The 24,377-nt window shown below is 43.2% G+C and overlaps 12 protein-coding genes across 12 annotated transcripts; 4 read left to right on the forward strand and 8 right to left on the reverse strand.

Moving 5' to 3' along the window:
• Positions 1-301: 301 nt before the first annotated feature.
• On the reverse strand, positions 302-1,103 carry LOC128721628 (uncharacterized). Its single transcript, XM_053815399.1, has 4 exons — positions 1,003-1,103; positions 728-934; positions 575-664; positions 302-514 (listed from the first exon to the last, which is right to left on the reverse strand). The coding sequence occupies exons 1-4, from the start codon at positions 1,072-1,074 to the stop codon at positions 302-304; spliced, it is 582 nt and encodes a 193-aa protein (XP_053671374.1). The 5' UTR covers positions 1,075-1,103.
• A 339-nt stretch (positions 1,104-1,442) lies between these two features.
• LOC128721057 (uncharacterized) lies at positions 1,443-2,636 on the reverse strand. The gene is made up of 4 exons (XM_053814765.1): positions 2,498-2,636; positions 2,212-2,421; positions 1,796-1,885; positions 1,443-1,708 (listed from the first exon to the last, which is right to left on the reverse strand). The coding sequence occupies exons 1-4, from the start codon at positions 2,522-2,524 to the stop codon at positions 1,559-1,561; spliced, it is 477 nt and encodes a 158-aa protein (XP_053670740.1). The 5' UTR covers positions 2,525-2,636; the 3' UTR covers positions 1,443-1,558.
• A 360-nt stretch (positions 2,637-2,996) lies between these two features.
• Positions 2,997-3,692, reverse strand: LOC128721058 (uncharacterized). Its single transcript, XM_053814767.1, has 4 exons — positions 3,627-3,692; positions 3,365-3,565; positions 3,200-3,286; positions 2,997-3,137 (listed from the first exon to the last, which is right to left on the reverse strand). Exons 1-4 carry the CDS (start codon positions 3,690-3,692, stop codon positions 2,997-2,999), a joined length of 495 nt encoding a protein of 164 aa, XP_053670742.1.
• A 209-nt stretch (positions 3,693-3,901) lies between these two features.
• On the reverse strand, positions 3,902-4,623 carry LOC128721106 (uncharacterized). The gene is made up of 4 exons (XM_053814827.1): positions 4,561-4,623; positions 4,291-4,491; positions 4,131-4,217; positions 3,902-4,054 (listed from the first exon to the last, which is right to left on the reverse strand). Exons 1-4 carry the CDS (start codon positions 4,621-4,623, stop codon positions 3,902-3,904), a joined length of 504 nt encoding a protein of 167 aa, XP_053670802.1.
• Positions 4,624-5,145: 522 nt separating this feature from the next.
• On the reverse strand, positions 5,146-6,005 carry LOC128721120 (uncharacterized). Its single transcript, XM_053814843.1, has 4 exons — positions 5,868-6,005; positions 5,591-5,791; positions 5,362-5,448; positions 5,146-5,283 (listed from the first exon to the last, which is right to left on the reverse strand). Exons 1-4 carry the CDS (start codon positions 6,003-6,005, stop codon positions 5,146-5,148), a joined length of 564 nt encoding a protein of 187 aa, XP_053670818.1.
• Positions 6,006-6,966: 961 nt separating this feature from the next.
• LOC128721246 (uncharacterized) lies at positions 6,967-7,650 on the forward strand. The gene is made up of 4 exons (XM_053814981.1): positions 6,967-7,011; positions 7,080-7,271; positions 7,341-7,427; positions 7,510-7,650. The coding sequence occupies exons 1-4, from the start codon at positions 6,967-6,969 to the stop codon at positions 7,648-7,650; spliced, it is 465 nt and encodes a 154-aa protein (XP_053670956.1).
• A 134-nt stretch (positions 7,651-7,784) lies between these two features.
• Positions 7,785-8,569, reverse strand: LOC128721137 (uncharacterized). Its single transcript, XM_053814860.1, has 3 exons — positions 8,492-8,569; positions 8,008-8,412; positions 7,785-7,925 (listed from the first exon to the last, which is right to left on the reverse strand). Exons 1-3 carry the CDS (start codon positions 8,561-8,563, stop codon positions 7,785-7,787), a joined length of 618 nt encoding a protein of 205 aa, XP_053670835.1. The 5' UTR covers positions 8,564-8,569.
• Positions 8,570-8,730: 161 nt separating this feature from the next.
• On the reverse strand, positions 8,731-11,188 carry LOC128720362 (NADPH oxidase 4-like). The gene is made up of 10 exons (XM_053814028.1): positions 11,126-11,188; positions 10,915-11,010; positions 10,645-10,843; positions 10,478-10,575; positions 10,236-10,417; positions 9,793-10,177; positions 9,450-9,709; positions 9,270-9,375; positions 9,029-9,204; positions 8,731-8,917 (listed from the first exon to the last, which is right to left on the reverse strand). Exons 1-10 carry the CDS (start codon positions 11,186-11,188, stop codon positions 8,797-8,799), a joined length of 1,686 nt encoding a protein of 561 aa, XP_053670003.1. The 3' UTR covers positions 8,731-8,796.
• A 1,190-nt stretch (positions 11,189-12,378) lies between these two features.
• On the forward strand, positions 12,379-14,234 carry LOC128732066 (terminal uridylyltransferase Tailor). Its single transcript, XM_053825227.1, has 4 exons — positions 12,379-12,437; positions 12,502-13,366; positions 13,450-13,608; positions 13,670-14,234. Exons 1-4 carry the CDS (start codon positions 12,435-12,437, stop codon positions 14,080-14,082), a joined length of 1,440 nt encoding a protein of 479 aa, XP_053681202.1. The 5' UTR covers positions 12,379-12,434; the 3' UTR covers positions 14,083-14,234.
• Positions 14,235-14,332: 98 nt separating this feature from the next.
• On the reverse strand, positions 14,333-14,934 carry LOC128720595 (39S ribosomal protein L51, mitochondrial). Its single transcript, XM_053814271.1, has 2 exons — positions 14,732-14,934; positions 14,333-14,655 (listed from the first exon to the last, which is right to left on the reverse strand). Exons 1-2 carry the CDS (start codon positions 14,932-14,934, stop codon positions 14,367-14,369), a joined length of 492 nt encoding a protein of 163 aa, XP_053670246.1. The 3' UTR covers positions 14,333-14,366.
• An 891-nt stretch (positions 14,935-15,825) lies between these two features.
• Positions 15,826-22,182, forward strand: LOC128721554 (importin-5). The gene is made up of 5 exons (XM_053815316.1): positions 15,826-15,949; positions 16,789-19,378; positions 19,593-19,717; positions 19,822-20,009; positions 20,239-22,182. The coding sequence occupies exons 1-5, from the start codon at positions 15,866-15,868 to the stop codon at positions 20,576-20,578; spliced, it is 3,327 nt and encodes a 1,108-aa protein (XP_053671291.1). The 5' UTR covers positions 15,826-15,865; the 3' UTR covers positions 20,579-22,182.
• A 478-nt stretch (positions 22,183-22,660) lies between these two features.
• LOC128721582 (40S ribosomal protein S2) lies at positions 22,661-24,341 on the forward strand. The gene is made up of 3 exons (XM_053815351.1): positions 22,661-22,687; positions 23,124-23,631; positions 23,890-24,341. Exons 2-3 carry the CDS (start codon positions 23,125-23,127, stop codon positions 24,199-24,201), a joined length of 819 nt encoding a protein of 272 aa, XP_053671326.1. The 5' UTR covers positions 22,661-22,687; position 23,124; the 3' UTR covers positions 24,202-24,341.
• The last annotated feature ends 36 nt before the right edge of the window (positions 24,342-24,377 follow it).

Here is a 24,377-nt window from a genome sequence, read left to right on the forward strand (position 1 = left end):
GTAAGTTTCTGATTGGGATATTACACATTTTTTAACTTTATGAAAACAACTGAATTCATACAAAATCAAAATATTTCTCCAATTTGGCTGAGGAATATCATTCGAACAAAATAAAGTCAAATCAGCCTGATGCTTCCACAAATGCTTTTGGCTTTATCGTTTAAAAGTATTACCAAACGTTTTAAAATTGGCGTTAATAAATTTAGACCACCCTTCGGATTTTCTATAAAGCTTTTCATGTGGAATACAAAAAAGAAGTGAATGTATATATACAAACAATTTTTATTCATTAAATCGTGGATTAAATATCTTCTGGTTGTGGCTCCTCTGACTGTGCCGCAACTGGAACCGGAACCTGTACTGGTTCATCTCTGAATGGATCCAGCGTAAAATTTACCTTTCGATAGATTTTCTTCAAGTACAAACACAACACATGGTCACACCAATTTCCAAACTCAAGGTAATATTTCAGACTGTTCTTGTAGAATTCTAGCTTCAACAGCCCAGCTTTCATCTAGGGTAGAACGAAGGAATTAGGTCGATATTTTAAAAAAAGCATTCCAATATTACGAACCTCACAAAACCGAACATCGTCCACTCGCCCAGGAGTATGATGTACGGTGTAGTAATGCTTGTGTAGATCCTTAGAGCTTTCAAACAAATGCTATGGAAATGTGGAGATGTTTAGTAACGCATCACATACATATATAGAACACATGGTGCTTACATCGCAACATTTTATTTCCACCTTCGGCAGTCTACTGTGCCTGATGTAATCGGTCGATACGGTTGTATACTTGTACAGCAAGTTTGTAAGAAGCTCTTCGATATTCCATAGATTCATGAGAAATTGCTTATCACACAGATCCCACGTTTCCACGATGCTATCGTAGCGCGCGAGGAAAAACTTCGTCTCGATGATAAAGTTGTACGTCTAGAAATCGATCGCATGTTTTCACATCAGTTTTTCTACTTTCACATTTGCCTGACATGTATACTGACCAAGCGCCATTGCGCCACGTCCTCGGGGGTCTTAGCACTCTTGCGAAACTTTACGGTGTCCTCGAGAATCATCTTGTAACTGGTAGCTTGTCCTTCTGCGACTGAAGCAAAATATAAGCTTTCACTGCGGTTAGCATAGCACTTCCGTGATATATCTTTCACTTCGATGGTTCGAAGGAACCAAAATAGAACCGTGTACTGCCTACCGTGGGAAACACGTTCTTTACATAAGCAACAGTCTAAGAACATGCGCTCGTGTGGTTTTCGTGCGCTTTCGGCTACTGCGTGGGATAATGCGTGATGTGTTTTTTATCCATTACCAATAGTTTTTTTCATTTAAAAAAGACGATAAAATCGTTCTATTCATAGCGTTGATCATTTATAAATAGTTTATTCAATTGTATCTTACGATCTTATTAATACAAGAAATTGTACAGACACCACTCTTTCCGTTACCCCTGCTTTTTTCTTGTTACAGCTAACATTGATGATACATAAAATAAAAATACGGTATAAATCATTATCTTAACGGCTACACTTCAACAGCAAACCTAGCCTACAGGTTGAACGTGTCCAACGTGATGATGATCTTTTTCAGAATCTTCTTCAGGTACAGGCACAAGTAGCGGTCGGCTATCGTTCCATACTGTACGTATTCGCTTACCCTCCGATTGAAAAATGCTAACTTCAGCAGGGCAGATTTCAGCTGAAATATAGGCCCATTCATGGAAATAGCAAACGTGGTCATTATACTTACGCGTACATTGTACGAATAGCTACGCAGTCAACTTACCTCGCAGTTGTCCGTTTCCTCAAAATGCGACTTCTTGTGGCGACAAGAATGATGGTGCAGTCTTAAGTCCTTTACTGTTTGAAATTCGAGCTGAGAAAGTAAACCGAGATAACGCCAAACGAACACATCAATACTGCGCCATTGAAAGTTACAATCTCCGAATGATCATTCGAACCGGTGTTATAATTAACTCGACAATCGGTATGTGGGAGCCGCGGACAAGAGTGCTAATCGGTGCACTCTAGCCCCCTGTGCATTGATTGATACCCGCAGTCATTGAAGCTTTCGGAAGCGCAAGGTGGACTATTTTAGGCAGCTTCTTGTTTGCCCTTCACTCAACCGCGCACCCAGACCACTTTCATCATTATCAAGTTCATGAGTGGATGGATCCCACCCTAACGCCATCCCAAACTTACGTCGCAACACTTCAGGTTGAAGAACGGCTTGCTTTTCCGATCGCCTACTCCCTCAAGCGATAGAGTGGTAAACCGGGATAGCAGCTGTGTCACATTCTCGTGGATCTCGATCAAGTAGTGCAGAAAGAAATTTCCCGAGAGATCCCAGTGGCTGATGATAGAATCAAACTCGTCAAGGAAGTACTTCGTTTCCGACACAAACTTTTCCACCTTTGAAGTAAGATGTATTGCAAGATAAGATATCGATATGCAGAGCATTTTGTGGTGCGTTCTCGTTTCGACTTACGTCTCGGGTTTTCACTATTTGCTCCATTTGCAGAAGTTGTTCGCTAGCGTGGCACCTATCGGGAAATCACTCAATATCAGAGTTTCAAACTTCACCAATCTGCTAAACACCCCTGATACTGTGCCCACGCTATTCGAACTTGTTAGTGGCTAGCGAACGATTTCAGTAGCCAACGGATGCTGGTGCTGTACTGATCGATATCGAGCATCATGATTTACCAAGAAAATTTCCTATCTCATCATGAAACGCACTCTACGCTCGCCGATCAGCGCCGAACAATCGGAACTTGACCGCGGTAGGCAGAGTTCGCCAAATCCGAACGCAATCGGAAGGAAATCATCATCTTAGAGAAGCACGTACAAAAAAGGAACCGCCATCCGATTGGTCGCCCATGAGTGGCTGATCGAAGACGGCCATGATCATGATCCCAAGGCATTGTTGGCGCGCAGGATCGCGAAGGGCGCGGCAGAGGCTTTATTGAATCGAGTGTCGGTTTATTTTAAAACTTCAAGGTACATGAGATCTTCTTAGCTATTCTTTTCAGATCCACCAACAGCGTGCACGTGTGCTCTTTACCGAACCGCGTGTACTCATCCAACCGGTGACGCATGTGGTCCAGCTTGGCGAAGGCGGATTTCAACTGCAATAAATCAGCATACGGAACATGTTAGACAGTACCAGACAAACCCCTTCGCGACGTACCTCTAGCATGTTGGGATACAGGAGAAAGGCTTCATTGTGGACTGCTTTGTAGTGTTTACGGAACTGCTCATTGTCGGTAAATGCGAGCTGTTGAAAAGATAACCAAACCAGATGTATAGGAAGTTGAAGTCTGCAGATCAATCCCTACAACAGAAGCATGCTTACTCCGCAGCAGAACATTTCCTTCTCCGGACGGGTACTTCCATCGTCGAGGGGAGCCGCTTCGAATTTGGCCAGCAATGTTTTCACCTTAGAACGGATCTCGCGCAGGTAGCTTTTGAATACTAGCTTGTACATATCCTTGTGCAGCACGATGTGATCATACTCAGCTAGGAACCTTTTCACGTCATTGCGAAAGCGATCCAACTGATGCGACATTAAACGTTAGTGACCCAAAAGATCTACACCGGAGAATATCCTTACGTACATTTTTATACTTGTTACTGTAAGTGTAGATGTTGGTGTGAATGTAAACTTTCGTGGGAACCCCCATCTCAATAAAGCAACCAAACTTCCCAAACCTTGAACGGAAACTGAGCTCTGGTCCAGATCGATTCCTTACTACAAGGCTGTTCTTTCCGTATCATGTTCACTCAAGCCAGCTAGTGCTGCGCAATACTCTTCTTTGATCAATTCTTTATTTGTTCTACGGCTAAAAATACTGATACCACTCTTGTGTCGATTGGGAGCACGACAACCCACTCACCACTTTGGGCCGTGTTCCAACGTGCTGCGCATGTTGCTGGCAATTTTTTTCAAACCCACCACTAACGCGCTGGTCGACTCCGTGCCGTAGAATGTATACTCCTTCACTCGCCGTTGAAAGTAGTTTAGCTTTCCATTCCCAGAACGCAGCTGTAGGTAAAGGAGCGAACAAAATCACACATTTAAAATCTGGTGGGAAAAGCGTATGCGCGTTGGTTCTTCATACCTCTACTATACTAGGATGGATAAGCCTGGCGTGGTTATGAAACTCAAAGTAGTGACGTTTAAGCTCCTCACAATCATCAAATAAAACCTTCGAAAAAAAAAACACGTAACTTGTGAACATTTTCCTATCATACAAAATGATGGGCTGCTTGTCCACTTACTCCGCAGCAGAACTTTTCCATGTACAACTGCCCTTTCAAACCACTGCCGCGAATGTGCTCAAACTTCTGTAGCAAGGCCGCTATATCATCGTACAAACGTTGGAGGTTCCGCCGGAAGCTTCTATGGTATGCCACAGAATGTTGTACAATGTTTTCGTACTCTTGCAAAAAATGCTCCACGTCGGTAGAAAATTTGTCCAGCTAATAATGAGGTAAAAAAATCCTTCACTATAATGATAACACCGTGATAAGCAATCGAGTGACACTTACGTTCCGAAACTTGCAGCTAAAGCCCAGGGTTCGCTTGCGAACACATGTCGGAGCGCTTACCATGTCTCGGTCACTGGTTTAACAACCGTGCAGTCAGGAAGTGAAAGTGAAAGTGACCTGCTCAGGGCCACTTCCGAGTGGCAGCCAAGAATGGCCAAAGTGTGCGAGCCATTTTTTTTTGTTGCTTCTTTCTCTGCCGTTACATCACAACGCGAAGAGCTGGTTGATTTCGAATCCTATTTACAGAGCCACATGTCGTAGTAGCACATAATCAACTCGTATGATGACACGAGTGATTAAATCTCAGTGCGCTTAAGCAAATTGTCATCATATCGTCAATGATTGGGCTACAATAGAGATGTATTACTTTTCGATTCCGGGGTAACGTTTATTCCTCGTTTCGGATTAGACACAACAAGGGTTAATTATTTTAACAGAACGCCATGCTCTTGCGAGAACGGCAACGATTAGCACCTGGTGGTTAGTTGTAAATTCGTTTTCACTGTCACTGATAGCAGTTCCATGACAGCCTTAATAGCTAGCTAATATTTTGTTTCGTATCACACTCGAACACGCATCAATCCATCAACCGAGATGACCCGCAAGAACGGAATTGCTCTTCCGCAGTAGTCGCTTCAGGGAGAAGATCAGATCGTTGTTCATTGCCTTGCCCAGCTCGATGTACGTCTTCACCGAGTCCGTGTACGCCCGAATCTCGTCGAGCTGGAAACGAATGTCCGAGAAAGAAAGCAATCGTTGTAGATACGCAATGGACAACTGATCCACGTGTAAACGCCTTACCCCTGGTTGGGAAATCGCCTTATCCGCTTCTTTGTGCACTTCTTCATAGTGTTCCTCGAATTCCTCCGTGTTTAAGGCTGCGTCGGGCTGCGAAGTTAAAGCACATCATGGGAGGTTAATAACGACACCAGACATGATTCCTTTCAGACTCGCTGTGTCCAAAAATAAACCCAAGTGCCCAGTTTACTTCCCACGTGGGCAAACAACCTAGAAACGGTTCTATTCTCACCTCGCCACAGCAGACGATGTGCTTGTAGAGGAAATCCTCGCGAACCATCGTATGCAGGATATACCGTTGCAGCAAGGTCACCAGCGGTTCCCGCAACTCGTTCACGGTGTGCAAGTAGACGCTTTTGTGCTTATCCTTGCCCTCCACCAGGTCATCGTATTTGCCCAAAAAGTTGTTCGTTTCCTCTAGGAATAATTTCAACTACCGATCGAAGAACACAGATCTCGTTACACCTTGCATTTTGTTGTATCCAATTCGGCGTCTTATTCTTTCTTACCCTGTCGAATGTTGTGATCTGCGGTTCTGGCTCTGGTTCCGGTTCTCCCTCGGATGCTGACTTCTCTGCTTCCGGCGCTTCCTGCGGTTCCTCCTCTGGGGCTTCAGCTGCTCCGTTCTTGTTGTCTTCCTCAGCCATGTTTCGATTGGGATATAGTTGTATCAACCAACGATGATTCGAGCGTCAAATGCAAGGGCGACTTCTCTTTTCGGCAGTGTTCCTTCTATTTAGAGGCACCTCCGCTGGTGAATGTTTAGCGCTAAATGATGCTTGCTATCAGTTCAAGATACCTCATAAGCTAAGCTGGCCGGCACCAGACGCTGCTTGATATAAAATTGTTCTCTACGGCCCCCCACCACCTCTCTTCGAGTCCCACTACTCGTGAGGATGCGAAACGATGCAACGATCGTGCAACGACTTCACCGAACACGAGCTGTCTTCGCGTGCTTGCCGCATTGCATCCCTGCCATCATTATTCATCATCGTTAGAGACGCGATGAGCTTCAGAATGTCATGACAAAAAATCTGGCAACATTTATGCAAAGGACGTAGGCATCCTACCAACAGCTGTTCGAGAGAAATTTCCTTTGCAAGGTTTAGCAAACCGATCCTCAAATTTTAGACGCCGCCAGTTCGGGCATCGTTGCAAATGGCGCTAACCTGTGACAGCGCTTTGCGCTTGTTGTATTTTTTTGTGTGTGTCTCTATTGTGGGCAAAACCCGATATGCGGAGATTACCGAAACATTTGTAATATAACTTATTATACGATTATTTGCGGCTCAATCCGTTTCCTCGGGGGCAGCTTTCAGACATTCAAACTCTTTGGCGCCAATGACCTATTGGTATTGCCCGTTCGTGGATTGGCTGCGTTCCCAAGTTCACGTACTAAAAGTAAAACCGAAAACGGCGGGTTGCTTTTCACCGCAAAAGAAAGCGCATGAAAAAGGAGGGGATGCAACGATCGATCGCGATCCTTGATCCGCGCTTCGGAACAAGAATGTTCAGTTAAGCACAGTCACTATCCACCAGCGCACGTCCGTGCGATTTCACCACTTAGATTCTTTGTGTGGTGCTGTATTGGTATTATTTTCATCGAACATGAAGCCAGATGCAAACAAGCTGGATATGTCCCAGTGGGAACGGGTAAGAGCAGGAAAAGATGGGTCGGTGTGGCAAGCCATTTAGCGATCGTGTTTTCCCTGCTCCGATAGTTGGATCAGGTGGTGAAGGAAACGCGCAACTTCCTCGCAGAGTACGACGACATCGTGCTGCACAAAGAACTGTACCGCACATTATTCCTATATCACCTGACTACTCTACGTGATGAGGTGATTCTGTTGTTGAAAAAGTTTACCACCCTGCCGAAGGGCGTCCAAGAGGAAAAGGAGATCGAGTGCTGTGGTGTAAGCAATCCTCCCCGGTGATTGTGTCGAAAGTTGCAACCAAAAATAAAGACATCTTTCCTTCCATAGGAAATGTACAACGACAAGGATGCATTTAAGCAGCACTATGAGACTGTCCACAACAAAAAAGTTCACCAATCGGCTTCTTTGTGCGAGGTTTAAATTGTTTCCGTGCCTTTAATCAGTAAATGAAATGGAGATCGTAATGTTTCTTTCCTGTTGATGGTTTTTCCCACAGCTAAAAATGTCTCTTGCTAAAATTACATTCTTCGAACGGCATATGAAGGACTATTTGTTGGACGGACAAGAATCTAGCTGTGAGCTTTTGCTAAACTTGCGAAGGATATTGAGGCGGTTGGATCATACGCTGGAATTTTAAATTTGTTCAACTTTACTCAAAGATGACAAAAAAGTATTTAAATAAATCTTCTCGAATGTTAAAGGAATTTTATTTGCTGATGTTTAATTTCTCAACACTATTTTCAATGAAGTTAGATAGAAGATCAGTGATTTCTAATAACGAATTATGGAGATGATTCTTCGGAGAATTTTCGTAAGATAAAAGCACAATCCATTATTAGCCGCACTTCCCGATTGCAGCCATCCATCCAAAATTCGACGAAATACGACCATCCGCAATAGGGCCGCCTTCATCTGGTTGATAAAACGTATATGATTAATGGAAAGCATCCTTAAAATATCTCATTCGATGAGCTAGCTAACTATTCGAACTAACCTCACACGTGTTCGCAGCCATAAGGTACGTTTTGTCGTGAACCGAGTAGTAGTGTAACCTAAGGGTGGCCAGCGTACGAAACTGATCATCGCAGCAAACTAGAGGAAACTTTTCCTTATACCCTTTAACGCGGATGGTATAGTCCGGAATCTCCTCCGGAATGTCGTTACTTTTTTTCTTTGGTTTGGGTGGCTCCTGCATCGGAAATCCAAAAGGATCAACGGCAGCGTTCACTGGTTGAGGCTCACACCACTCTATAGTAGCGAAATTCATCAATATTTTGATGATTCGAAGACGTATCTCTTGCAGGTAGTGATAAAAGAACGTGCGGTAGATGTCCTTATGCAACACAATTCGATCAAAGTCATCGTGGAATTGCTTCACAGTCGCTATCATTTTTTGGAGCTAATACATAATCGGAAACAGTAGTCAGTTTGACATGCGCCAAATTCGGCAATAAGCAACTAGATAACGAATACTGTACCTTATCCCATTCGAGAGCTTCTTGTGGCGTTTCGAAGTAAGGTCGTATGGAGAGATACTTAAGCGTCAACATCTTGGAACACACTAAACCTGATCGTCTCCTAACGATCAAACACTTAGAACCGTTGGACAGAACACAGACGATAGGAAGGCTCTATTTTTATAATCTTCTCATTGCAGATTCAAGCTTCCACTTTTTAGAAATCACACAGACACAGTATCGTTTTTGGTATATTATTATGCTCGCTTGTATTTGAAACATAGCATTACAATACCGACAACATCGTCAAAATATTTTCGCACACATTATCCGAATCCCTCGTGGAAGTAACTCAGATTGCAACCATGCTTGTTGTATTCCTTGCACTTTGCTCGTATTTCTTTAGTCAACTCTTTAGGCCCACAACTGAACACAGACACAGATTTTCTGCAAAAGAATAGGAAACCAAAACGTTGTAATGTTGATGTTTTCAATAGAACGTCATGCCACAAAACTTCTGCCCTTAACACTATTTCATGCAGAGCAAATGAAACTTACTTCGGATAAAGTGTTATCAGATCCATGAACACCTCATTCCAGTTTGGACGGCCACGATGTATTCTCGATTTAATCGATGGCATATCACCAAAACATTCAGCTAGCAAATGCTCGTCGTAGTTTTGCGACCAGTAGAGCTTCACCAAAAATCTATCTGGCTTGTTCTGACTCCAAAACTGTAAAGAAGTTGCGATTGAACGGCTTTCATTTAAAGATCAGATTAACGCCTTAAATTAATAACCTTTTCTTGCAAACGTGAAATCTCATCTGTGAACCAGAGAAACGTTTCCAAACTGCGGGCAACCCACACAAGATGTACTCTGGCCGGACGATCAACGTTGGTGCGTCTATGAACGGTATTATAACGAAAATATAATAAATCGATGTGATGTGACGTGCGGTGTAAAAATAATAGACTTACATCAATAGTCGCATGATTGTTACAAATGGAGTTATGCCAATACCTGCACCAATGAAAAGGATTCTCTTACAATCCAGCATGTTACTCATAACAGATGGATATGGTCCATCTAGAAGAAACTCTATTCGCCGGATTGGTTCAACTCCGCCAATGGTCCTCCTGCACTGCTCCCTCTGAACAACTATATTGTACAGCTCCTCCGTCCAGTCTCCACGTACTCTGATCGTGAGAGCAAAATCATTTTTTTCCTCACCCGGGAGCTAAAAATAGACCAGAGAGAGAGAGAGAGAGACCTAGAGTCATAATTGATACAGTATTGAGATTAAAACTACCAATATCATACCTCAGTTATTGTGAAAGGATGCCACTCAAGTGTTGAAATCAAAGGACACTGAAGGAGTAAATATTGACCGGGAAGGATTTTCGAAATCGATTGTTTTTGAAACTGCAATCGAAGATGTACCGCGTGTCCTGCCATCGCATAGACCTGAACAGTCGATACCCGAAGGTTTTCGGAATGAGACGTAAGGTAGCGAAAGCTAGCGTCAATCACGTAGATCGATAATCCCATGAACGGCCAAATCCAACCTCGTTTAATGGCGGGCGCAAATTGTGGCGGCTCTCCACACAACACCAACAGATCATCGTTAGAGTACAGCGTGTTATTATCCACTAGATCACACATAATCTTATGCTTGTCAACGTTCGTCTGATGTTTAATAATGTTGCTAAAATTGGCAGCTTTTTAAAAACTCCTTGAAAGAAATATTTAATCGGTGAACTAACCTTAACGGATGATAAAACATCATGCCATAAAATACGAGGAACAGGTGATGCGAGGTAAGAAAAGTGTTGTAGAACCGATCACGGTTCGAACGTCTGGCTAGATAGGCTATTGCTAAAAGCGCTAGCATCATAATGCACCCGGAAAATCCGGTAGGAGTAGCGAAAAGCAGGCGTAGAATATTCTGGTATCACAAAAAAACATAAATGTATTATCTAGTTTTTCATTCGTTAAAAATGCTTACGTCATCTGGGCCACTTGCCCAGTTGATCTCTCGGTAGCGTTCATCGTAATTGCTGATGAAATTGATAATATTCACGAAGTGTGCCACACTATGTATAGCTAAACGAAGTGAAAAGAAATCAATTAATAATTAAATTAAGAATATATATATATCGAAAAAACACTCACTCGCAACAATCAGTAAACTGTAACCTAGTATCAAATGCAACACTTTAACCCTTTGTAAATAGTAAATCAAAAATCGCATAGACCATCGGCCGAAGCTTTTATGTAATAGTAAATTGAAAGATTTGCACGTGGGGAGAGTTATCAATGCCATCGTTACGTTCAGTACAGGAGCCGTTCCTCGTGAAACACATAAACCGTTCTAGTGAAAACAAATAGTTTAAAATATTATAGAAACCAATCACACTGTTGCATCTACTACATACTACATACCCCGAGAATTTTACTGAGATAGTAGTACTCTGCGTCATAGTGATAGTTATTGAAGGCTTTACAGAAGATGACAAAATTTAAGCTGGTCCAGAGAAACTACAAAATTTTAAAGAAGAGAATCAGTTGAAATTCGGGTGTGAAATCAATCGCGTCGATTAATCAATTATCAATCATTTATGAATTTATATCACAACATTTAATTTGCACTTACCGCGATGATGTATTTGAACATAAAATTTCTTGATGAATGATAAATCTTGTTCACACGCTCCATACTGAACCAATCCCGTTCAATGATCCTCGGTCAACGCCAAAATCGCTCCTAACACGCATCAAAGTAAAATCAACACAGATGGTTGCCCCCAAACGACCGTTACATTAATGATCAGCGGCATGTGGGCTACCAAATTACGACGATTGTTTATAGTAGCTGCCGAACGCAATAACAGTAGGGAATGTCGCAGTCCAGTACGAACGATGATTGTTTTAGACAAAAATAGAACATCAAATGCACGCTTTCTCTATGTTGACCATGTGCGTCTCGATCATGAGTTATGGGAACTGCATCGTGCACAACCTAGATTTTGCGACAGTTCAATTTAAATGGAAATGTTTCTTTTTATTTCACATTTGCAAAAAAGTGTGAAAAGCTAGATGAATAACTTTTAAACTAGTCACGGAGCTAAACCTTACCAGTAAACTAATTAACTACGAGCCGTATTATTACAAAATAACTACTTGGCATTACTTCTCAAATACAATTGCTCCATCACTCCACAGTTTCAGGGATATTTGCTTCAGTTACCAAATCTCATGCCAGCATCATCCTATTTCAACTGAAACAACAGTCTAACTGGTGTATCCAATAGCGGCTTTCCACGATTATAGTTCCCTTTCTACTGTTCCTTTCTACCACGGCAATGGTATATCCATGACTAACATAGCTTTAGCGGTGATCTTTATGTTACGATCGTACGACATTCGTGTGGTCAAGCTGTTGCCAAAACCTGCGCAAGATGAATTATGTGTTAGTACAATACGCTTTCCTAATCGCATAATAATGAAATGAAAAGAATTACCACGTGTTGAGTATTCTTTTACTTTGTTCAAAAATCAGTTGTACTTTGTAGTAGTTTATTTAAGTTTGAAAGAGTTCCATATGTTTGTATTATTTACATGGGGTTTATTGCGGTAGAACATCTCGTTAGTAATTTCTAGTTTATATTTTTAAAATTTAAATTCATGCATTGAAACACACAGGATTATAGCGAATAATAGCTTAATTTTATTCTTGACATCAATATTTTGTCAATTGTCCTCCTTCACATGCACTCCGATGTACGATTTGACATTTCACTGATCGTCGGCGTGTTGATGCATTTTCAAACAAATCATTTGTTTTGATTACTACAAACCTTTAAACACAAACTTTATGCTTGAGTTTCAAACATTTGACTAGATGTTTTAATTGTGTCGTTTTGTTGCGTTTTATTCTGAAATTAGATCAATTATATGTTACGATGGTACAGTTAGCATAAGTGTTGTGTCTTCTCATTTTAACAATCTTTATTTCGTTTCTATTTCCAGTCGAAGGGTTACATGTCAACAAATGTAATGATGCACGCGCTGATGCTGAACCTAGAGTGCTACGAACCAGGACCCAAAGCTATCGATACGTTCACGCTCTCCCAGATAGAAAAACTCTTGCAATTGCTCGAGAATTTCCTAGCTGAATCCCAACTTGTGTCACTGGGCGAAAATGAAACTGAAAAGGACATGCTCATGTCGTGCTACTACCAACAGCCAAATGTCGTTCGTTGTCGATTCTGCACTGCGACATACAATGAATATGATGGAGCTGTAAAGCATATGAAAAAGCATGAACGTCACAAAAAGCACGAGCCGGAAGTCGACTCGGCCGTAGTAAAGGGCTCATTTATGGAGAAAAAATGTATTCCGCGATCGGGTGAAGTTTTGTCCAAAAAGATGAAAAAATTCTTGAGCAGAGATCATTCAGCAATGATACAAAAAATTCGATTAGAAAGCAAGTACGTGCAAACCGATGATGAGAATATGAAAGCCCAACAAGCGCTGGAACAATGTTTGAGAAAAAGTTACCCATCGGTAAAGTGTTACCATTTTGGCTCGCGGGTTGCAGGCACAGGATCTTTCACAAGTGATTTGGATGTATTTGTTGATCTGTATGATGTATACAACGGACGGAAAAATAAGGTCACGGCCGAAGAATTATCAGATTCAGTAGAAAAAGTACAAATAATCCTGCAAAATTCGTCAGAATGGATCATTGAAGCAATCGTGCTGAATGCTCGCGTCCCTTTGTTACGAGTTTTCAATCCCAATTTCGATATCAAATGCGATTTAACATTCAGCAACGGCCTAGCGCACCGTAACTCCGTGTGGTTGCAGTACATGTTCAATTTGCAGCCGACCAGTAAGTAACCGAATAGCGCTGTACAATTTTTAACTTTTTAAATTATTGTAACCCTGTTCTTTAATAATAACCCTACACTTCAGGTCGTTTGCTAGTGTGCTACCTTAAGGAATGGAATCGTGAATGTTGTTTGAATTCCTATACACTATCTTTGATGGTTATATTCTTCTTCCAATGCCATAATCTATTGCCATCTGTTGCATCGTTGCAGAATGATCCAACATGTGACGTCATTATCGACGGTAAACAGCATACGTTATAGTATGAGAATTAATCTAATAAACCCTTTTTGTGTATATTCAGACTGGAATGGAGGTATAAGCATGCCATCATTTGAAGAACTACATTTGGAGTCTTGCGAAGATCCTGTACTGGTACTATCGAAGCGATTTTTCGAGTTCTACAGCCTAACAAATAAATCGTTTTCGCTGGAGACTCACGTGGTCTGCCCTTTGCTGGGTCATACCGGCGTGTCAAAGAAGATGTTCGACGGATCTAAACTGGAAAACATACCACCTGAAATGCAGCGCCTTCGGCGCTACATGCTGGATCATCAGAATGATAAAGTTGCTAGGAATCAGTTTTACTATGACAAACCGTTTGTGGTTCAGGATCCTTTCGAGCTTTGTCACAACGTCGCCAAATCAATTCCTGTGGATGCTGCCTCACGATTGCTGCGTTCGTTTCATTTAAGCGCAGCATTTAAAGGCAATTAAGAGACCGAGACAATATGAGCTTGAGTTAACTAACTATTCATTTTTAACGTTGCAATGAAAATGCTATAATCGTTTAGTTTTTGTCTAAAGCACAATATTCGTTTTATGACTTGATTGTTTTGTTCATATCGATTGTTGAATTACAATTTGATTAATAAACGGATACAGAAAAATGTAAGGTAAATACTGAAATTTCAATTAAGATTACTCATTTAGAAATGGTTTATAAACAACATTGCTTTATTTTATTTTCTCTATGTACTACTAGGACTTTGATTTGAAATTTAAACGTTTGAAAATCCTGTCTTAGTTTTGCGATTGAGGAAACGATACAGATATGAGATGCGTTTTTCCATATCACGCCATTTCGTAGGTCTTGCGATAGGGTAAATGGTATGGCTGAGCATTTTCCGCTTCCGTAGCAGCACTTGGTACTCATTACCGGACACGCCACGTAACCAAGAAGGTACAGAGTACAGCACGCGTGTAGGATGAAGCCTATCGTTACCTAAAATGTCGATGTAGTCATTTTGTCCAAAAAGCGCCCTTTTTTCACACCATGCATTCTTTGGTCTGCAAGTGATATGCGGAAAACCGATGTTTTAAAACTTTGAATAGACAAGAGTTACCTAATCGATTGTTGACATACTTGTAATCTGGCATAGGCAATTTTTGTCCATTATCCAGATGAGGTAGAAGTCCACGTTGAAGAATCCTGTCCTCATAACCATAACGTCTAACTAGTGGTCCACGGGCCACTTTGTCCGCATGATACCTATATCGGACTGTAGTAATCTGTGGCTTCCATAGCACTCGAACGAGCGATTGAACAACGTTTCCCGCAAAAGACATTGTACTTGTCACAGAGTAATAGACTAGTACTACCTTTGGTTCACTAAAGCACCAAAGAGTATTATTTTACGTAAACTACAAACAAATCGCAATATTGTGTATTCGCGGTGCGAAAGAAAAACATTACAATTTGTCAAATCGAGCCAAATTTTGACAACCCGTTGAACTCGTGGAAAGTGTTTTATTTTTAATATATGCTATTTTATCTGTTTTTTATAAAGCACTTAAAACTACGTTTATATGAAGCAACATTTAATTATTTTTAAAGGTTTTTCCTTTGTCACGTGCTCATTACTATTATGTTTATATTGAGACGATAGGAAAAAAATCCGAATATGTTTAATAGAGGCTACTTAAATCGTTGTGTGATGCTTTCATTTATTATCTTATAAATAAAATAGAGAAGATGATATTTTTACATAAATACAATGTTTTATAACAAAAAATAAGGTTAACGATACAGCATTTTGACGGATTGTATCATTTTGTCTCTCTTTCCTATGTCAGTTTAAAATAATATGCAGTGCTGACAACATGAGAAACGATTCGAGCGGCAATCGCCCGTCTGAAACAGCCGCCACGAGCAAAATGCGCGTTTCTTCTTCTTGACAACGGCTCGCGCTCTTTCGCAGCTGTCTCGCTCACGTTTTCGCTCGGTTCCTCGTGGATTTTCTGATCGCCGAAATTTGCAGCGCATGTAGTGGACGGAATTTTTTTTCGTAGTGCTCCAAAGAAAGCGAACCGAAAGTAGCGACCGGCTTAAGGTGTCGGTGGGCAGAGCAGTGTGTCGGATTAGCACCAACCCTACATAGGAATCCACAGCATTGAAATAGCAACACGGCAAAAGGCGGCTACAGCCTCGAGGAAAGGAACCCAATCGAGTTAGCAGCGGAGAAACAACACGATCCATAGAGTAGTAAATGCGAAAATAATGGCTACAGGAGAGCAGGTCAACTTTCAGCAGCTCATGGGCTCGCTGCTATCCACGGATAATGAAATTCGTACGAAAGCAGAGGTACGTAGCTGAGCAACGGTGGCCAAGGTCGCCGCAGTGCATGGGGCGCGGGGTTTCTGTTCAGCCTGTGCGTATGTCAATGTGCGGTGTGTTTCCGGTTCCCTTTCTGTCGTTGCCTGCCTTACATGGGAAACGGAAAAATGCGTCATAGGGGCGGTGTAACGAAGAAAAAGTGATACTCCGCAAACCATATTCGCCTAGCCACGTTCATCCTAACGTGATGAACAACAGTGTGTATAATTCATCACGATCGTTTTATTTTAATTTGAGCTGTAGAATCCATTTCTAATGAATCACGTGTTTTTGCTAGTTCTGGGAATGATATTCCTGACCATGAGAATCTTCCCAATGCGAATGAATTTTGAATTAAATGGCTTACTCGGGTCTTCTCTTTGGGTGTGACTTTGTCGAAAAAATTACGTTCCCGTAGCATTTCGGACGTCATCGCACATGTTCTTTGCGTGATGCAAAGTTGCCGGTCAGGCGATAGGCGAGTTTATCAATATTCAACACGTCGGCATGTGTATTTTGGTAGATTTCCTGTCAATCGCGTAGAAGGTCGGCTTAGTCGGAGGCATCGAATGCACCGATGTATTGGATGTTTGACGTGAAATTGCGACGGCAACCCCAAAGTCGCATTTTATTGATTTTACAGTTCAACAGGACCGTGTCCGATGTCACCTCTGTAGCCTTGTGTATTTTATTTGTTTATTTTTTTCTTCTCTCGTTGCACGTGCGCTGGCTCTCGAAAACAAAATTGTCGTCTCCACAAACGTCAAACTGTATCCTGATGGATGTACCGGTTGCTTTCAATGCTGCATGCCCGGTTGAAACCGTAGGAGGTGTACAATGGATTACCGTGCGATATTAAGGTTCCTCATCTGCTGGGAACGGTACAGAACCCACAGATGGCGGAGGATGCCCGGATGCTGTCGGCTGTGTTGCTGCGGCGATTATTTTCCTCCGAATTCCATGAGTTCTATGAACCACTGCCCCCGGAATCGAAAGATCAGCTGAAGCAACAGATCCTGATGACGATGCAACAAAACGAGCAGGGAAGCATGCGACGAAAGATTTGTGAAATGGTAGCCGAGGTGGCGCGGTGCATGATCGACGACGATGGCAACAACGAATGGCCAGAGTTTCTGCAGTTTCTTTTCCATTGCCACAGCAGTGCGAATGTGCAGTTGCAGGAGTCTGCCCTACGCATATTCGCCTCGGTGCCGGGAATCTTCGGCAATCAGCAAGCGCAGCATCTCCCATTGATCAAACAAATGCTGGTCAAGTGCATGGAACCCAGCTCGGACCAGGAGGTTCGCTTTCAGGCGGTTCGAGCGTACGGAGCGTTTATCCTACTGCACGACAAGGAGGAGGATCTGAAGCGTCAGTTTGCCGATCTGTTACCGCCGGTGCTTTTGATTACGGCCGAGAGTATCGAGCTGGGCGACCCACAAAACCTGATGCAGCTGTTGATCGATATGGCGGAGGGCGTGCCTAAGTTTTTCCGACCGCAGCTCGAACAGATCTTCGAGCTCTGTATAAAAGTATTCAGCATGCCGGACATGGAGGACAACTTACGCCATCTGGCGCTGGAAATGATGGTTTCGCTGGCCGAAAACGCGTCGGCGATGGTGCGCAAACGGGCGGAAAAGTACGTGGCCGCGCTCGTACCACTGATCCTGCAGATGATGACCGATCTGGAGGAAGACGAAGAATGGTCGGTGTCGGACAAAATTACAGAGGACGATACGAGCGATAACAACGTGATTGCCGAATCGGCGCTGGACCGGTTGGCGTGTGGGCTCGGTGGCAAGACGATTCTGCCGCACATCGTAAACAACATTCCAAACATGCTGCTCAGTCCGGATTGGAAGCAACGGCATGCCGCCTTGATGGCCATTTCGGCTGCTGGTGAAGGTTGCCAGAAACAGATGGAAGCAATGCTGGAGAACATCATGCAAGGCGTGCTGAAATATCTGGTCGATCCTCATCCGCGCGTGCGCTATGCCGCTTGCAACGCGATCGGCCAGATGGCTACCGACTTTGCACCAATCTTCGAGAAGAAGTTCCACGAACAGGTCATCCCGGGGCTGCTGAATCTGCTCGATGACGTTGAAAATCCACGCGTGCAGGCCCACGCCGGCGCAGCACTGGTCAACTTCAGCGAGGACTGTCCGAAAAACATCCTCACGCGGTACCTTGACGCCATCATGGCCAAACTCGAGACGATACTGACCACCAAATTCAACGAGCTTGTCGAAAAGGGAACCAAACTCGTGTTAGAGCAGGTTGTGACGACGATCGCGTCGGTGGCGGACACGACTGAGAAGGACTTTGTGGTGTACTACGACCGGTTGATTCCGCCGCTGAAGTACATCATCAAGAATGGCAACACGGATGAGCTGAAGCTGCTGCGAGGCAAAACGATCGAGTGCGTTAGCCTGATCGGGCTCGCGGTCGGGGCGGAGAAATTCATGTCGGATGCCTCGGACGTGATGGATATGCTGCTAAAGACGCACACCGAAGGCGACCTGCCGGATGACGACCCGCAAACGTCCTATCTGATTTCGGCCTGGGCGCGCATCTGCAAGATTCTCGGCAAGCAGTTCGAACAGTTCTTGCCGCTGGTGATGGGTCCAGTTATGCGGACGGCTTCGATGAAGCCCGAGGTCGCTCTGCTGGATAACGACGAAATGCAGGGTGTGGAGAATGATAGCAACTGGCAATTTGTGAATTTGGGCGAGCAGCAAAATTTCGTCATCCGTACGGCTGGCTTGGAGGACAAGGCGTCGGCGTGCGAGATGCTGGTTTGTTACGCGCGTGAGCTCAAGGACGGTTTCGCCAACTACGCTGAGGAAGTCGTGCGGTTGATGGTACCGATGCTGAAGTTTTACTTCCATGATGGCGTGCGGACGGCAGCCGCAGAATCGCTCCCATATCTGTTGGACTGCGCAAAGATCAAGGGACCAAAGTATCTCGAGGGCATGTGGCTGTACATCTGCCCGGAGCTGCTGAAGGCGATCGATTCCGAACCGGAGGCGGATGTGTTGACAGAGCTGCTGCATTCGCTGGCTCGTTGTATCGAGACGCTCGGTGCAGTCTGTCTCTCTAACGAGGCCATGGAGGAGGTGTTGAAAATCATTGACAAGTTCATGAACCAGCACTTCGAGAAGGAAGAAAAACGCGCCCAAGCCAGGAAAGAAGAGGACTACGATGACGGTGTGGAGGAGCAGTTGGCCGAGGAAGACGACGCGGACATTTTCTTGTTATCGCGCATATCCGACATTATCCACTCGCTGTTCGTCGCCTATAAGGATGCGTTCCTACCCTCGTTCCAGCGTGTGGTGCCACATTTCGTTAAGCTGCTGAACTCGTCCAACCCGTGGGCAGATCGACAATGGGGATTATGTATATTCGATGATGTAATTGGTAAGTAAGAATGGCCGTCGTTTGGAATCCTATGTTCATAGCGGTTCTTCTTTGATGACATCTGACACATACGTATGATCTCATAGTGATTATACTTCTTTATGGCTTAACCTTTGCTGATTGAATTGTTGAACGTAATGAGACATCATATTCTACAATAATAACAGTCAACGGTCCTAATGCAGTTTAAATTTTATTATCTTTTGTTCTTCAGAATATACTGGTCCTTTGTGTGTTCAGTATCAGCCCTATTTTCTGCAACCTATGCTCGAGTACATCAAAGACGAGCAACCGGAAGTGCGACAGGCTGCTGTCTACGGATGCGGTGTACTGGGACAGGTAGGCAAATGAATTAAAGTAAATTAATAATACATTTCAAAGTCATTATGATTCGTCACTTAAAACAAATATAAGAGTTAACGCGTTTTTTTACATTTGCACAGTTCGGTGGTGAACAGTTTGCAGTCACCTGTGCGCAGGCAATTTCCCTATTAGTGGAAGTTATTATGGCCCCCGATAGCCGTGAACCGGAAAACGTAAATCCAACGGAAAATGCTATATCGGCAGTCACCAAAATTTTGAAATACAACAATACAGCGATCACAAACCCCGACGAAATCATCGCGCTCTGGTAAGTTGCTCCAAAAATGGTTCTAAAAGACGCATGACGCCGAAACACTGGTACAACATGATGACAACTGGATAAAAACATGTCTTACCAGATTGATCTGGCTGGGGATTGAACTTCCTTATATGGCTTAACCTTTTCTGATGTTGTACTATGGTAGCTTTTGTAGATTTTGCAAAATTTCTTTGCTGTCGAACCTATTGAACTGACCACTATTGCTATCTTTTCACAGGTTCAGCTGGTTACCGGTCGGCGAGGATGAAGATGAGGCCGTTTACGTGTACGGTTACCTTTGTGATCTAATTCAGGCCAATCACCCCATCATTCTCGGCGAGAACAACGTGAATCTACCGCGTATCGTGTCGATCATTGCGTCATGTTTCTATCAGGAGGCGGTTACCGTACCCCATCCAGAAGCACAACGAATGCTATCGATTGTCAAACAAATCGAAGGCAATCCGGACCTATTCCAAGCGTGCATTAGTCAGCTTACGGCCGAGCAGAAAGCGGCCCTAGAAGCGGCGTACTGTGCGGCTGCAGCAGCGACGGCATCGGGCACTGCAACTCAATGAAACAGTGAATGTCCCCATCCATTTCCCTTTCCCATGAAACGCAAATTACTATAAATTTGAAAATGATTATGTTTAACCAGCATCTACATTATCGTTATCATCACACGGTATATTATATAAACACGCGTGTAATTGCCAGGACGCTTCTGTTTTATGTCGAAAGATACCTGTTGTGGGGCTAAATGACAGCATTGTCTTGAAGAGATTTTTCTCCATTGGAACTAAATTGGCCTATAATTGTGGCCGATGTGAGGAGAACCACGTTGAGCTAATTTTTTTGGTCTGCATCGCGTAAAACCTCAAGTGCTCAGAATCTTTTCACGTTTGCTGGACAACGAACAATTATGAAATCAAAACATTATTTCTAATCGAAACCATATGTTACTTTGCAATGATATGCTTGGCAGCTTTACAGTTAAATGTACGCGCGTGCAGGTCCTACGGTAGACATCTCGACACATCTTCGGTTAGCCGTCTTAAGAAGCTTGTTAAAACTTAGTGTTTATTATTTCTTCGTGTACTGATGTCTGTATCGTTTCAAATCATTTGTGATAGAACTGAGCGCAATCCCTCACTGAACATGAATGACGAACGTCGTGTATTCATGGATAGTTATGGTAAATTTCGTTACTTTTCCTACTGTTGGAATAACAGGTATGCAAGATTGTAAATAGGATGAAACAGTGGAATACATGCTTTTCCTCCAATATCCAACTCAAGCTTACAGGCAGGTAGCCTGTTTGAATAGTTTCATTGGAAAATTTCTGTTCCCTTATCCTATAGTTTTATGTGGCGCAGGCAATGAAAGATGCAAATCACCATTAATAAGGTTTTTTGTTTCTTTTAACCGTACTAGGAAAATTATACATCAAGTCAGCAGTTCTGTGAACATAAAGTGGGAAGTGTACAGCAGTATGGAGAGCGAGAACACGCGTATTATAGTTGAACAATTGAACTTTTCACGACTTGAGTCAGCACAGCAAAGTATGATGTATTCTGTGAAAGCACATCATGATGAAAAAAGCGAAAACTAATGCTTTTGCTTGGTAATGCGGGATAGTTTTAGTGGATAAAATACATCCTTTTAGGAGAATTGCTGCGAGCCCATAGCGAAGAAAACAGTAAATACCGACGTTCAGCCTGAACAATGTTAACTCACATCTAACCATCATAATGTTGAGCTACTCTAGCACATAAACATTACCGAATGTCGAAACAAGCTGTTGATTATGCAAAGCCGTATGATTACCGCCTTCAGGCGTTTTTGAAGAAGTGTTTTATTTTTCTTGCACAGCGGGAAACGTGTTTGATTTATTGTAAAACCAATGGAACCTATCGAATAGTATTCTAAAAATTCTATTCACTCATTACTATTGGCAGTAATTCGCGAAGGAGTCGAAAATATAATCAATCTATTTGAGAAAAATGTTTTTTTCTTCAATTTATCAAGCTATTGGATACCATTCAATTATCTCTGTGTCCTCCAAAAGAAAGTTTTCTAGCACCACATGAATGTAAAAGATTCATAAATTGCAAGCTTAAATGATTTCAAGAGTGTATCTTGTTAACGCCTATGAAGGCTTAAGATACTTCCAGCAAACAGTTCATCCTGATTACATCTCTACCTGGCGGTTATGTTTTACAACAGGAAGGATATTTTCGATGTACGGTTATTTGTTATTATATCGACCAAGTATGTTGGTTTGAAATCAACGTTTATAGAAAATATTGGTTTTACTCTTTTTAATGTAATTCGAGAAAAAGTAATGAAAATTCAATTAATAATTTTCAAATCTCGTTAACGGCTTGATGCTTTGTATTTTTAATTCGTGGAATTATTTGCTTCATATTTGTTCAAATGAAAATTTTCTTGATTTTCCACAGTCAAACCCACAACATAGCTACTTTATATGTACAATGACGTCACAGTTTGAGACCATTGAAACAAAAGAAAGAGCAGCGCAGGAAGCATATGCATAGCTTGAAAGCGAGGTAGGGTTATGGGTTCAGCTATGTGACGACAGCAGCTGCCGGAAGGTACAACGTGACGCGACGCCCAACCCTCGTTCATTCGGGTTTCCGTAACAACACGAACAACACCAATCTCAAGTAAGTATGGGCTGAGGCTGATTGAAAATTAGTGCTTTTTCCCTGTCCGACTTTGGTCGTGTAGCAGGTTAACGTTTCTAGTGTAGTGTATAAAACGTTTGTAATGGCTTTAGCCTACACTGGCTGCCCGTATTTGCCTTAAACTGTGCTTATAATGCTAGCTGTGATGCTACCATTTGACGCAGCTCTGGTTCTTACTGCCTACGCCATGTTGGTTCGCCACGTGGTGACGAAAGAAACTGAGATTTGTTGCTAAGCGTAAAATATTTCACTAAACTTAAGCAATGTTGCGAGACAGCCCTACTTTTGGCTCTTACATTCAAGTAAGGCTTGTTTTTATTAGCTAATATGCGACTGATTTTCAGTGCGTGTCAAACGCGCAACCTAACCTCAAATATGAGTCTGATGGATGGATTTTGTTTGTTTTCTTCCTTAGCATGGCGGACGCTGCTCCAGCCCGTGGTGGATTTAGAGGAGGATTTGGCTCGCGTGGCGGTGCCCGCGGCGCTAAGGGACGTGGTCGCGGTCGTGGCCGTGGACGCGGTCGCGGTGGCAAGGAAGACTCGAAGGAGTGGGTACCGGTCACGAAGCTTGGCCGCCTGGTGAAGGATGGCAAGATTCGCACGCTGGAGGAAATCTATCTGTACTCGCTGCCGATCAAAGAGTTCGAGATCATCGATTTCTTCCTGAACCGCTTGCTGAAGGATGAGGTGCTGAAAATCATGCCCGTCCAGAAGCAGACCCGTGCCGGTCAGCGTACCCGCTTCAAGGCTTTCGTGGCCATCGGTGACAGCAACGGTCACATCGGTCTGGGCGTGAAGTGCAGCAAGGAAGTGGCGACTGCTATTCGTGGTGCCATCATCCTGGCCAAGCTTTCCGTCGTCCCGGTTCGTCGCGGTTACTGGGGTAACAAGATCGGTCGCCCGCACACCGTGCCGTGCAAGGTGAGTAATAGGTCGAGAAAAGAAGAATGCTTTTGCAAATGGTTGAACACGATGCCGAAAGAGAAAGAGTTTTCCAAATGATGAAAAAACGTTGTAAACTTATGCGGTTTCCTCGGATACGTAGTTACTAGACATGGCTACAATGACGTTCGTTTTGCGTCTGATGGATCACTCACACTCTTTCTTTAGTGCACGGAAGGCTTTGTCGACGGGTTTGAAGTATTCAGTCACTAACGCGTTTTTTATCTTTGCTTCCAGGTCAGCGGCAAGTGTGGTTCCGTTCTGGTGCGCCTGATTCCGGCTCCCCGTGGTACCGGTATCGTATCTGCTCCGGTTCCCAAGAAGCTGCTGCAGATGGCTGGTATTGACGATTGCTATACCACCACTCGTGGCTCGACGACGACGCTCGGTAATTTCGCGAAGGCCACGTATGCCGCCATCGCCAAGACGTACGCGTTCCTGACGCCAGATCTGTGGAAGGACCTGCCACTGAACAAGACGCCGTACCAGGAGTACGCCGACTTCCTTGAGAAGACCAGCAAGACCGGCCAGCGCATCATCGAAATGTAGAGCGTGTTGAGCCTACTACACTAGAGAGAGCGCATGATACGCCTTTGCTGTTCAATTGAATTCGTCTTCCTCCTCACAGAGGAGCGATAGTTGAAAAAATGAAATAAAATTCATTTTTAAAATGAAGTGACGAAATTCAACTATCTTTGTTTTAATTTTTTTGTTGAGAAAATTTA

This window comes from Anopheles nili, chromosome 2 (genome assembly GCF_943737925.1).
Source record: "Anopheles nili chromosome 2, idAnoNiliSN_F5_01, whole genome shotgun sequence".
Classification (NCBI taxonomy): Eukaryota; Metazoa; Arthropoda; class Insecta; order Diptera; family Culicidae; genus Anopheles; species Anopheles nili.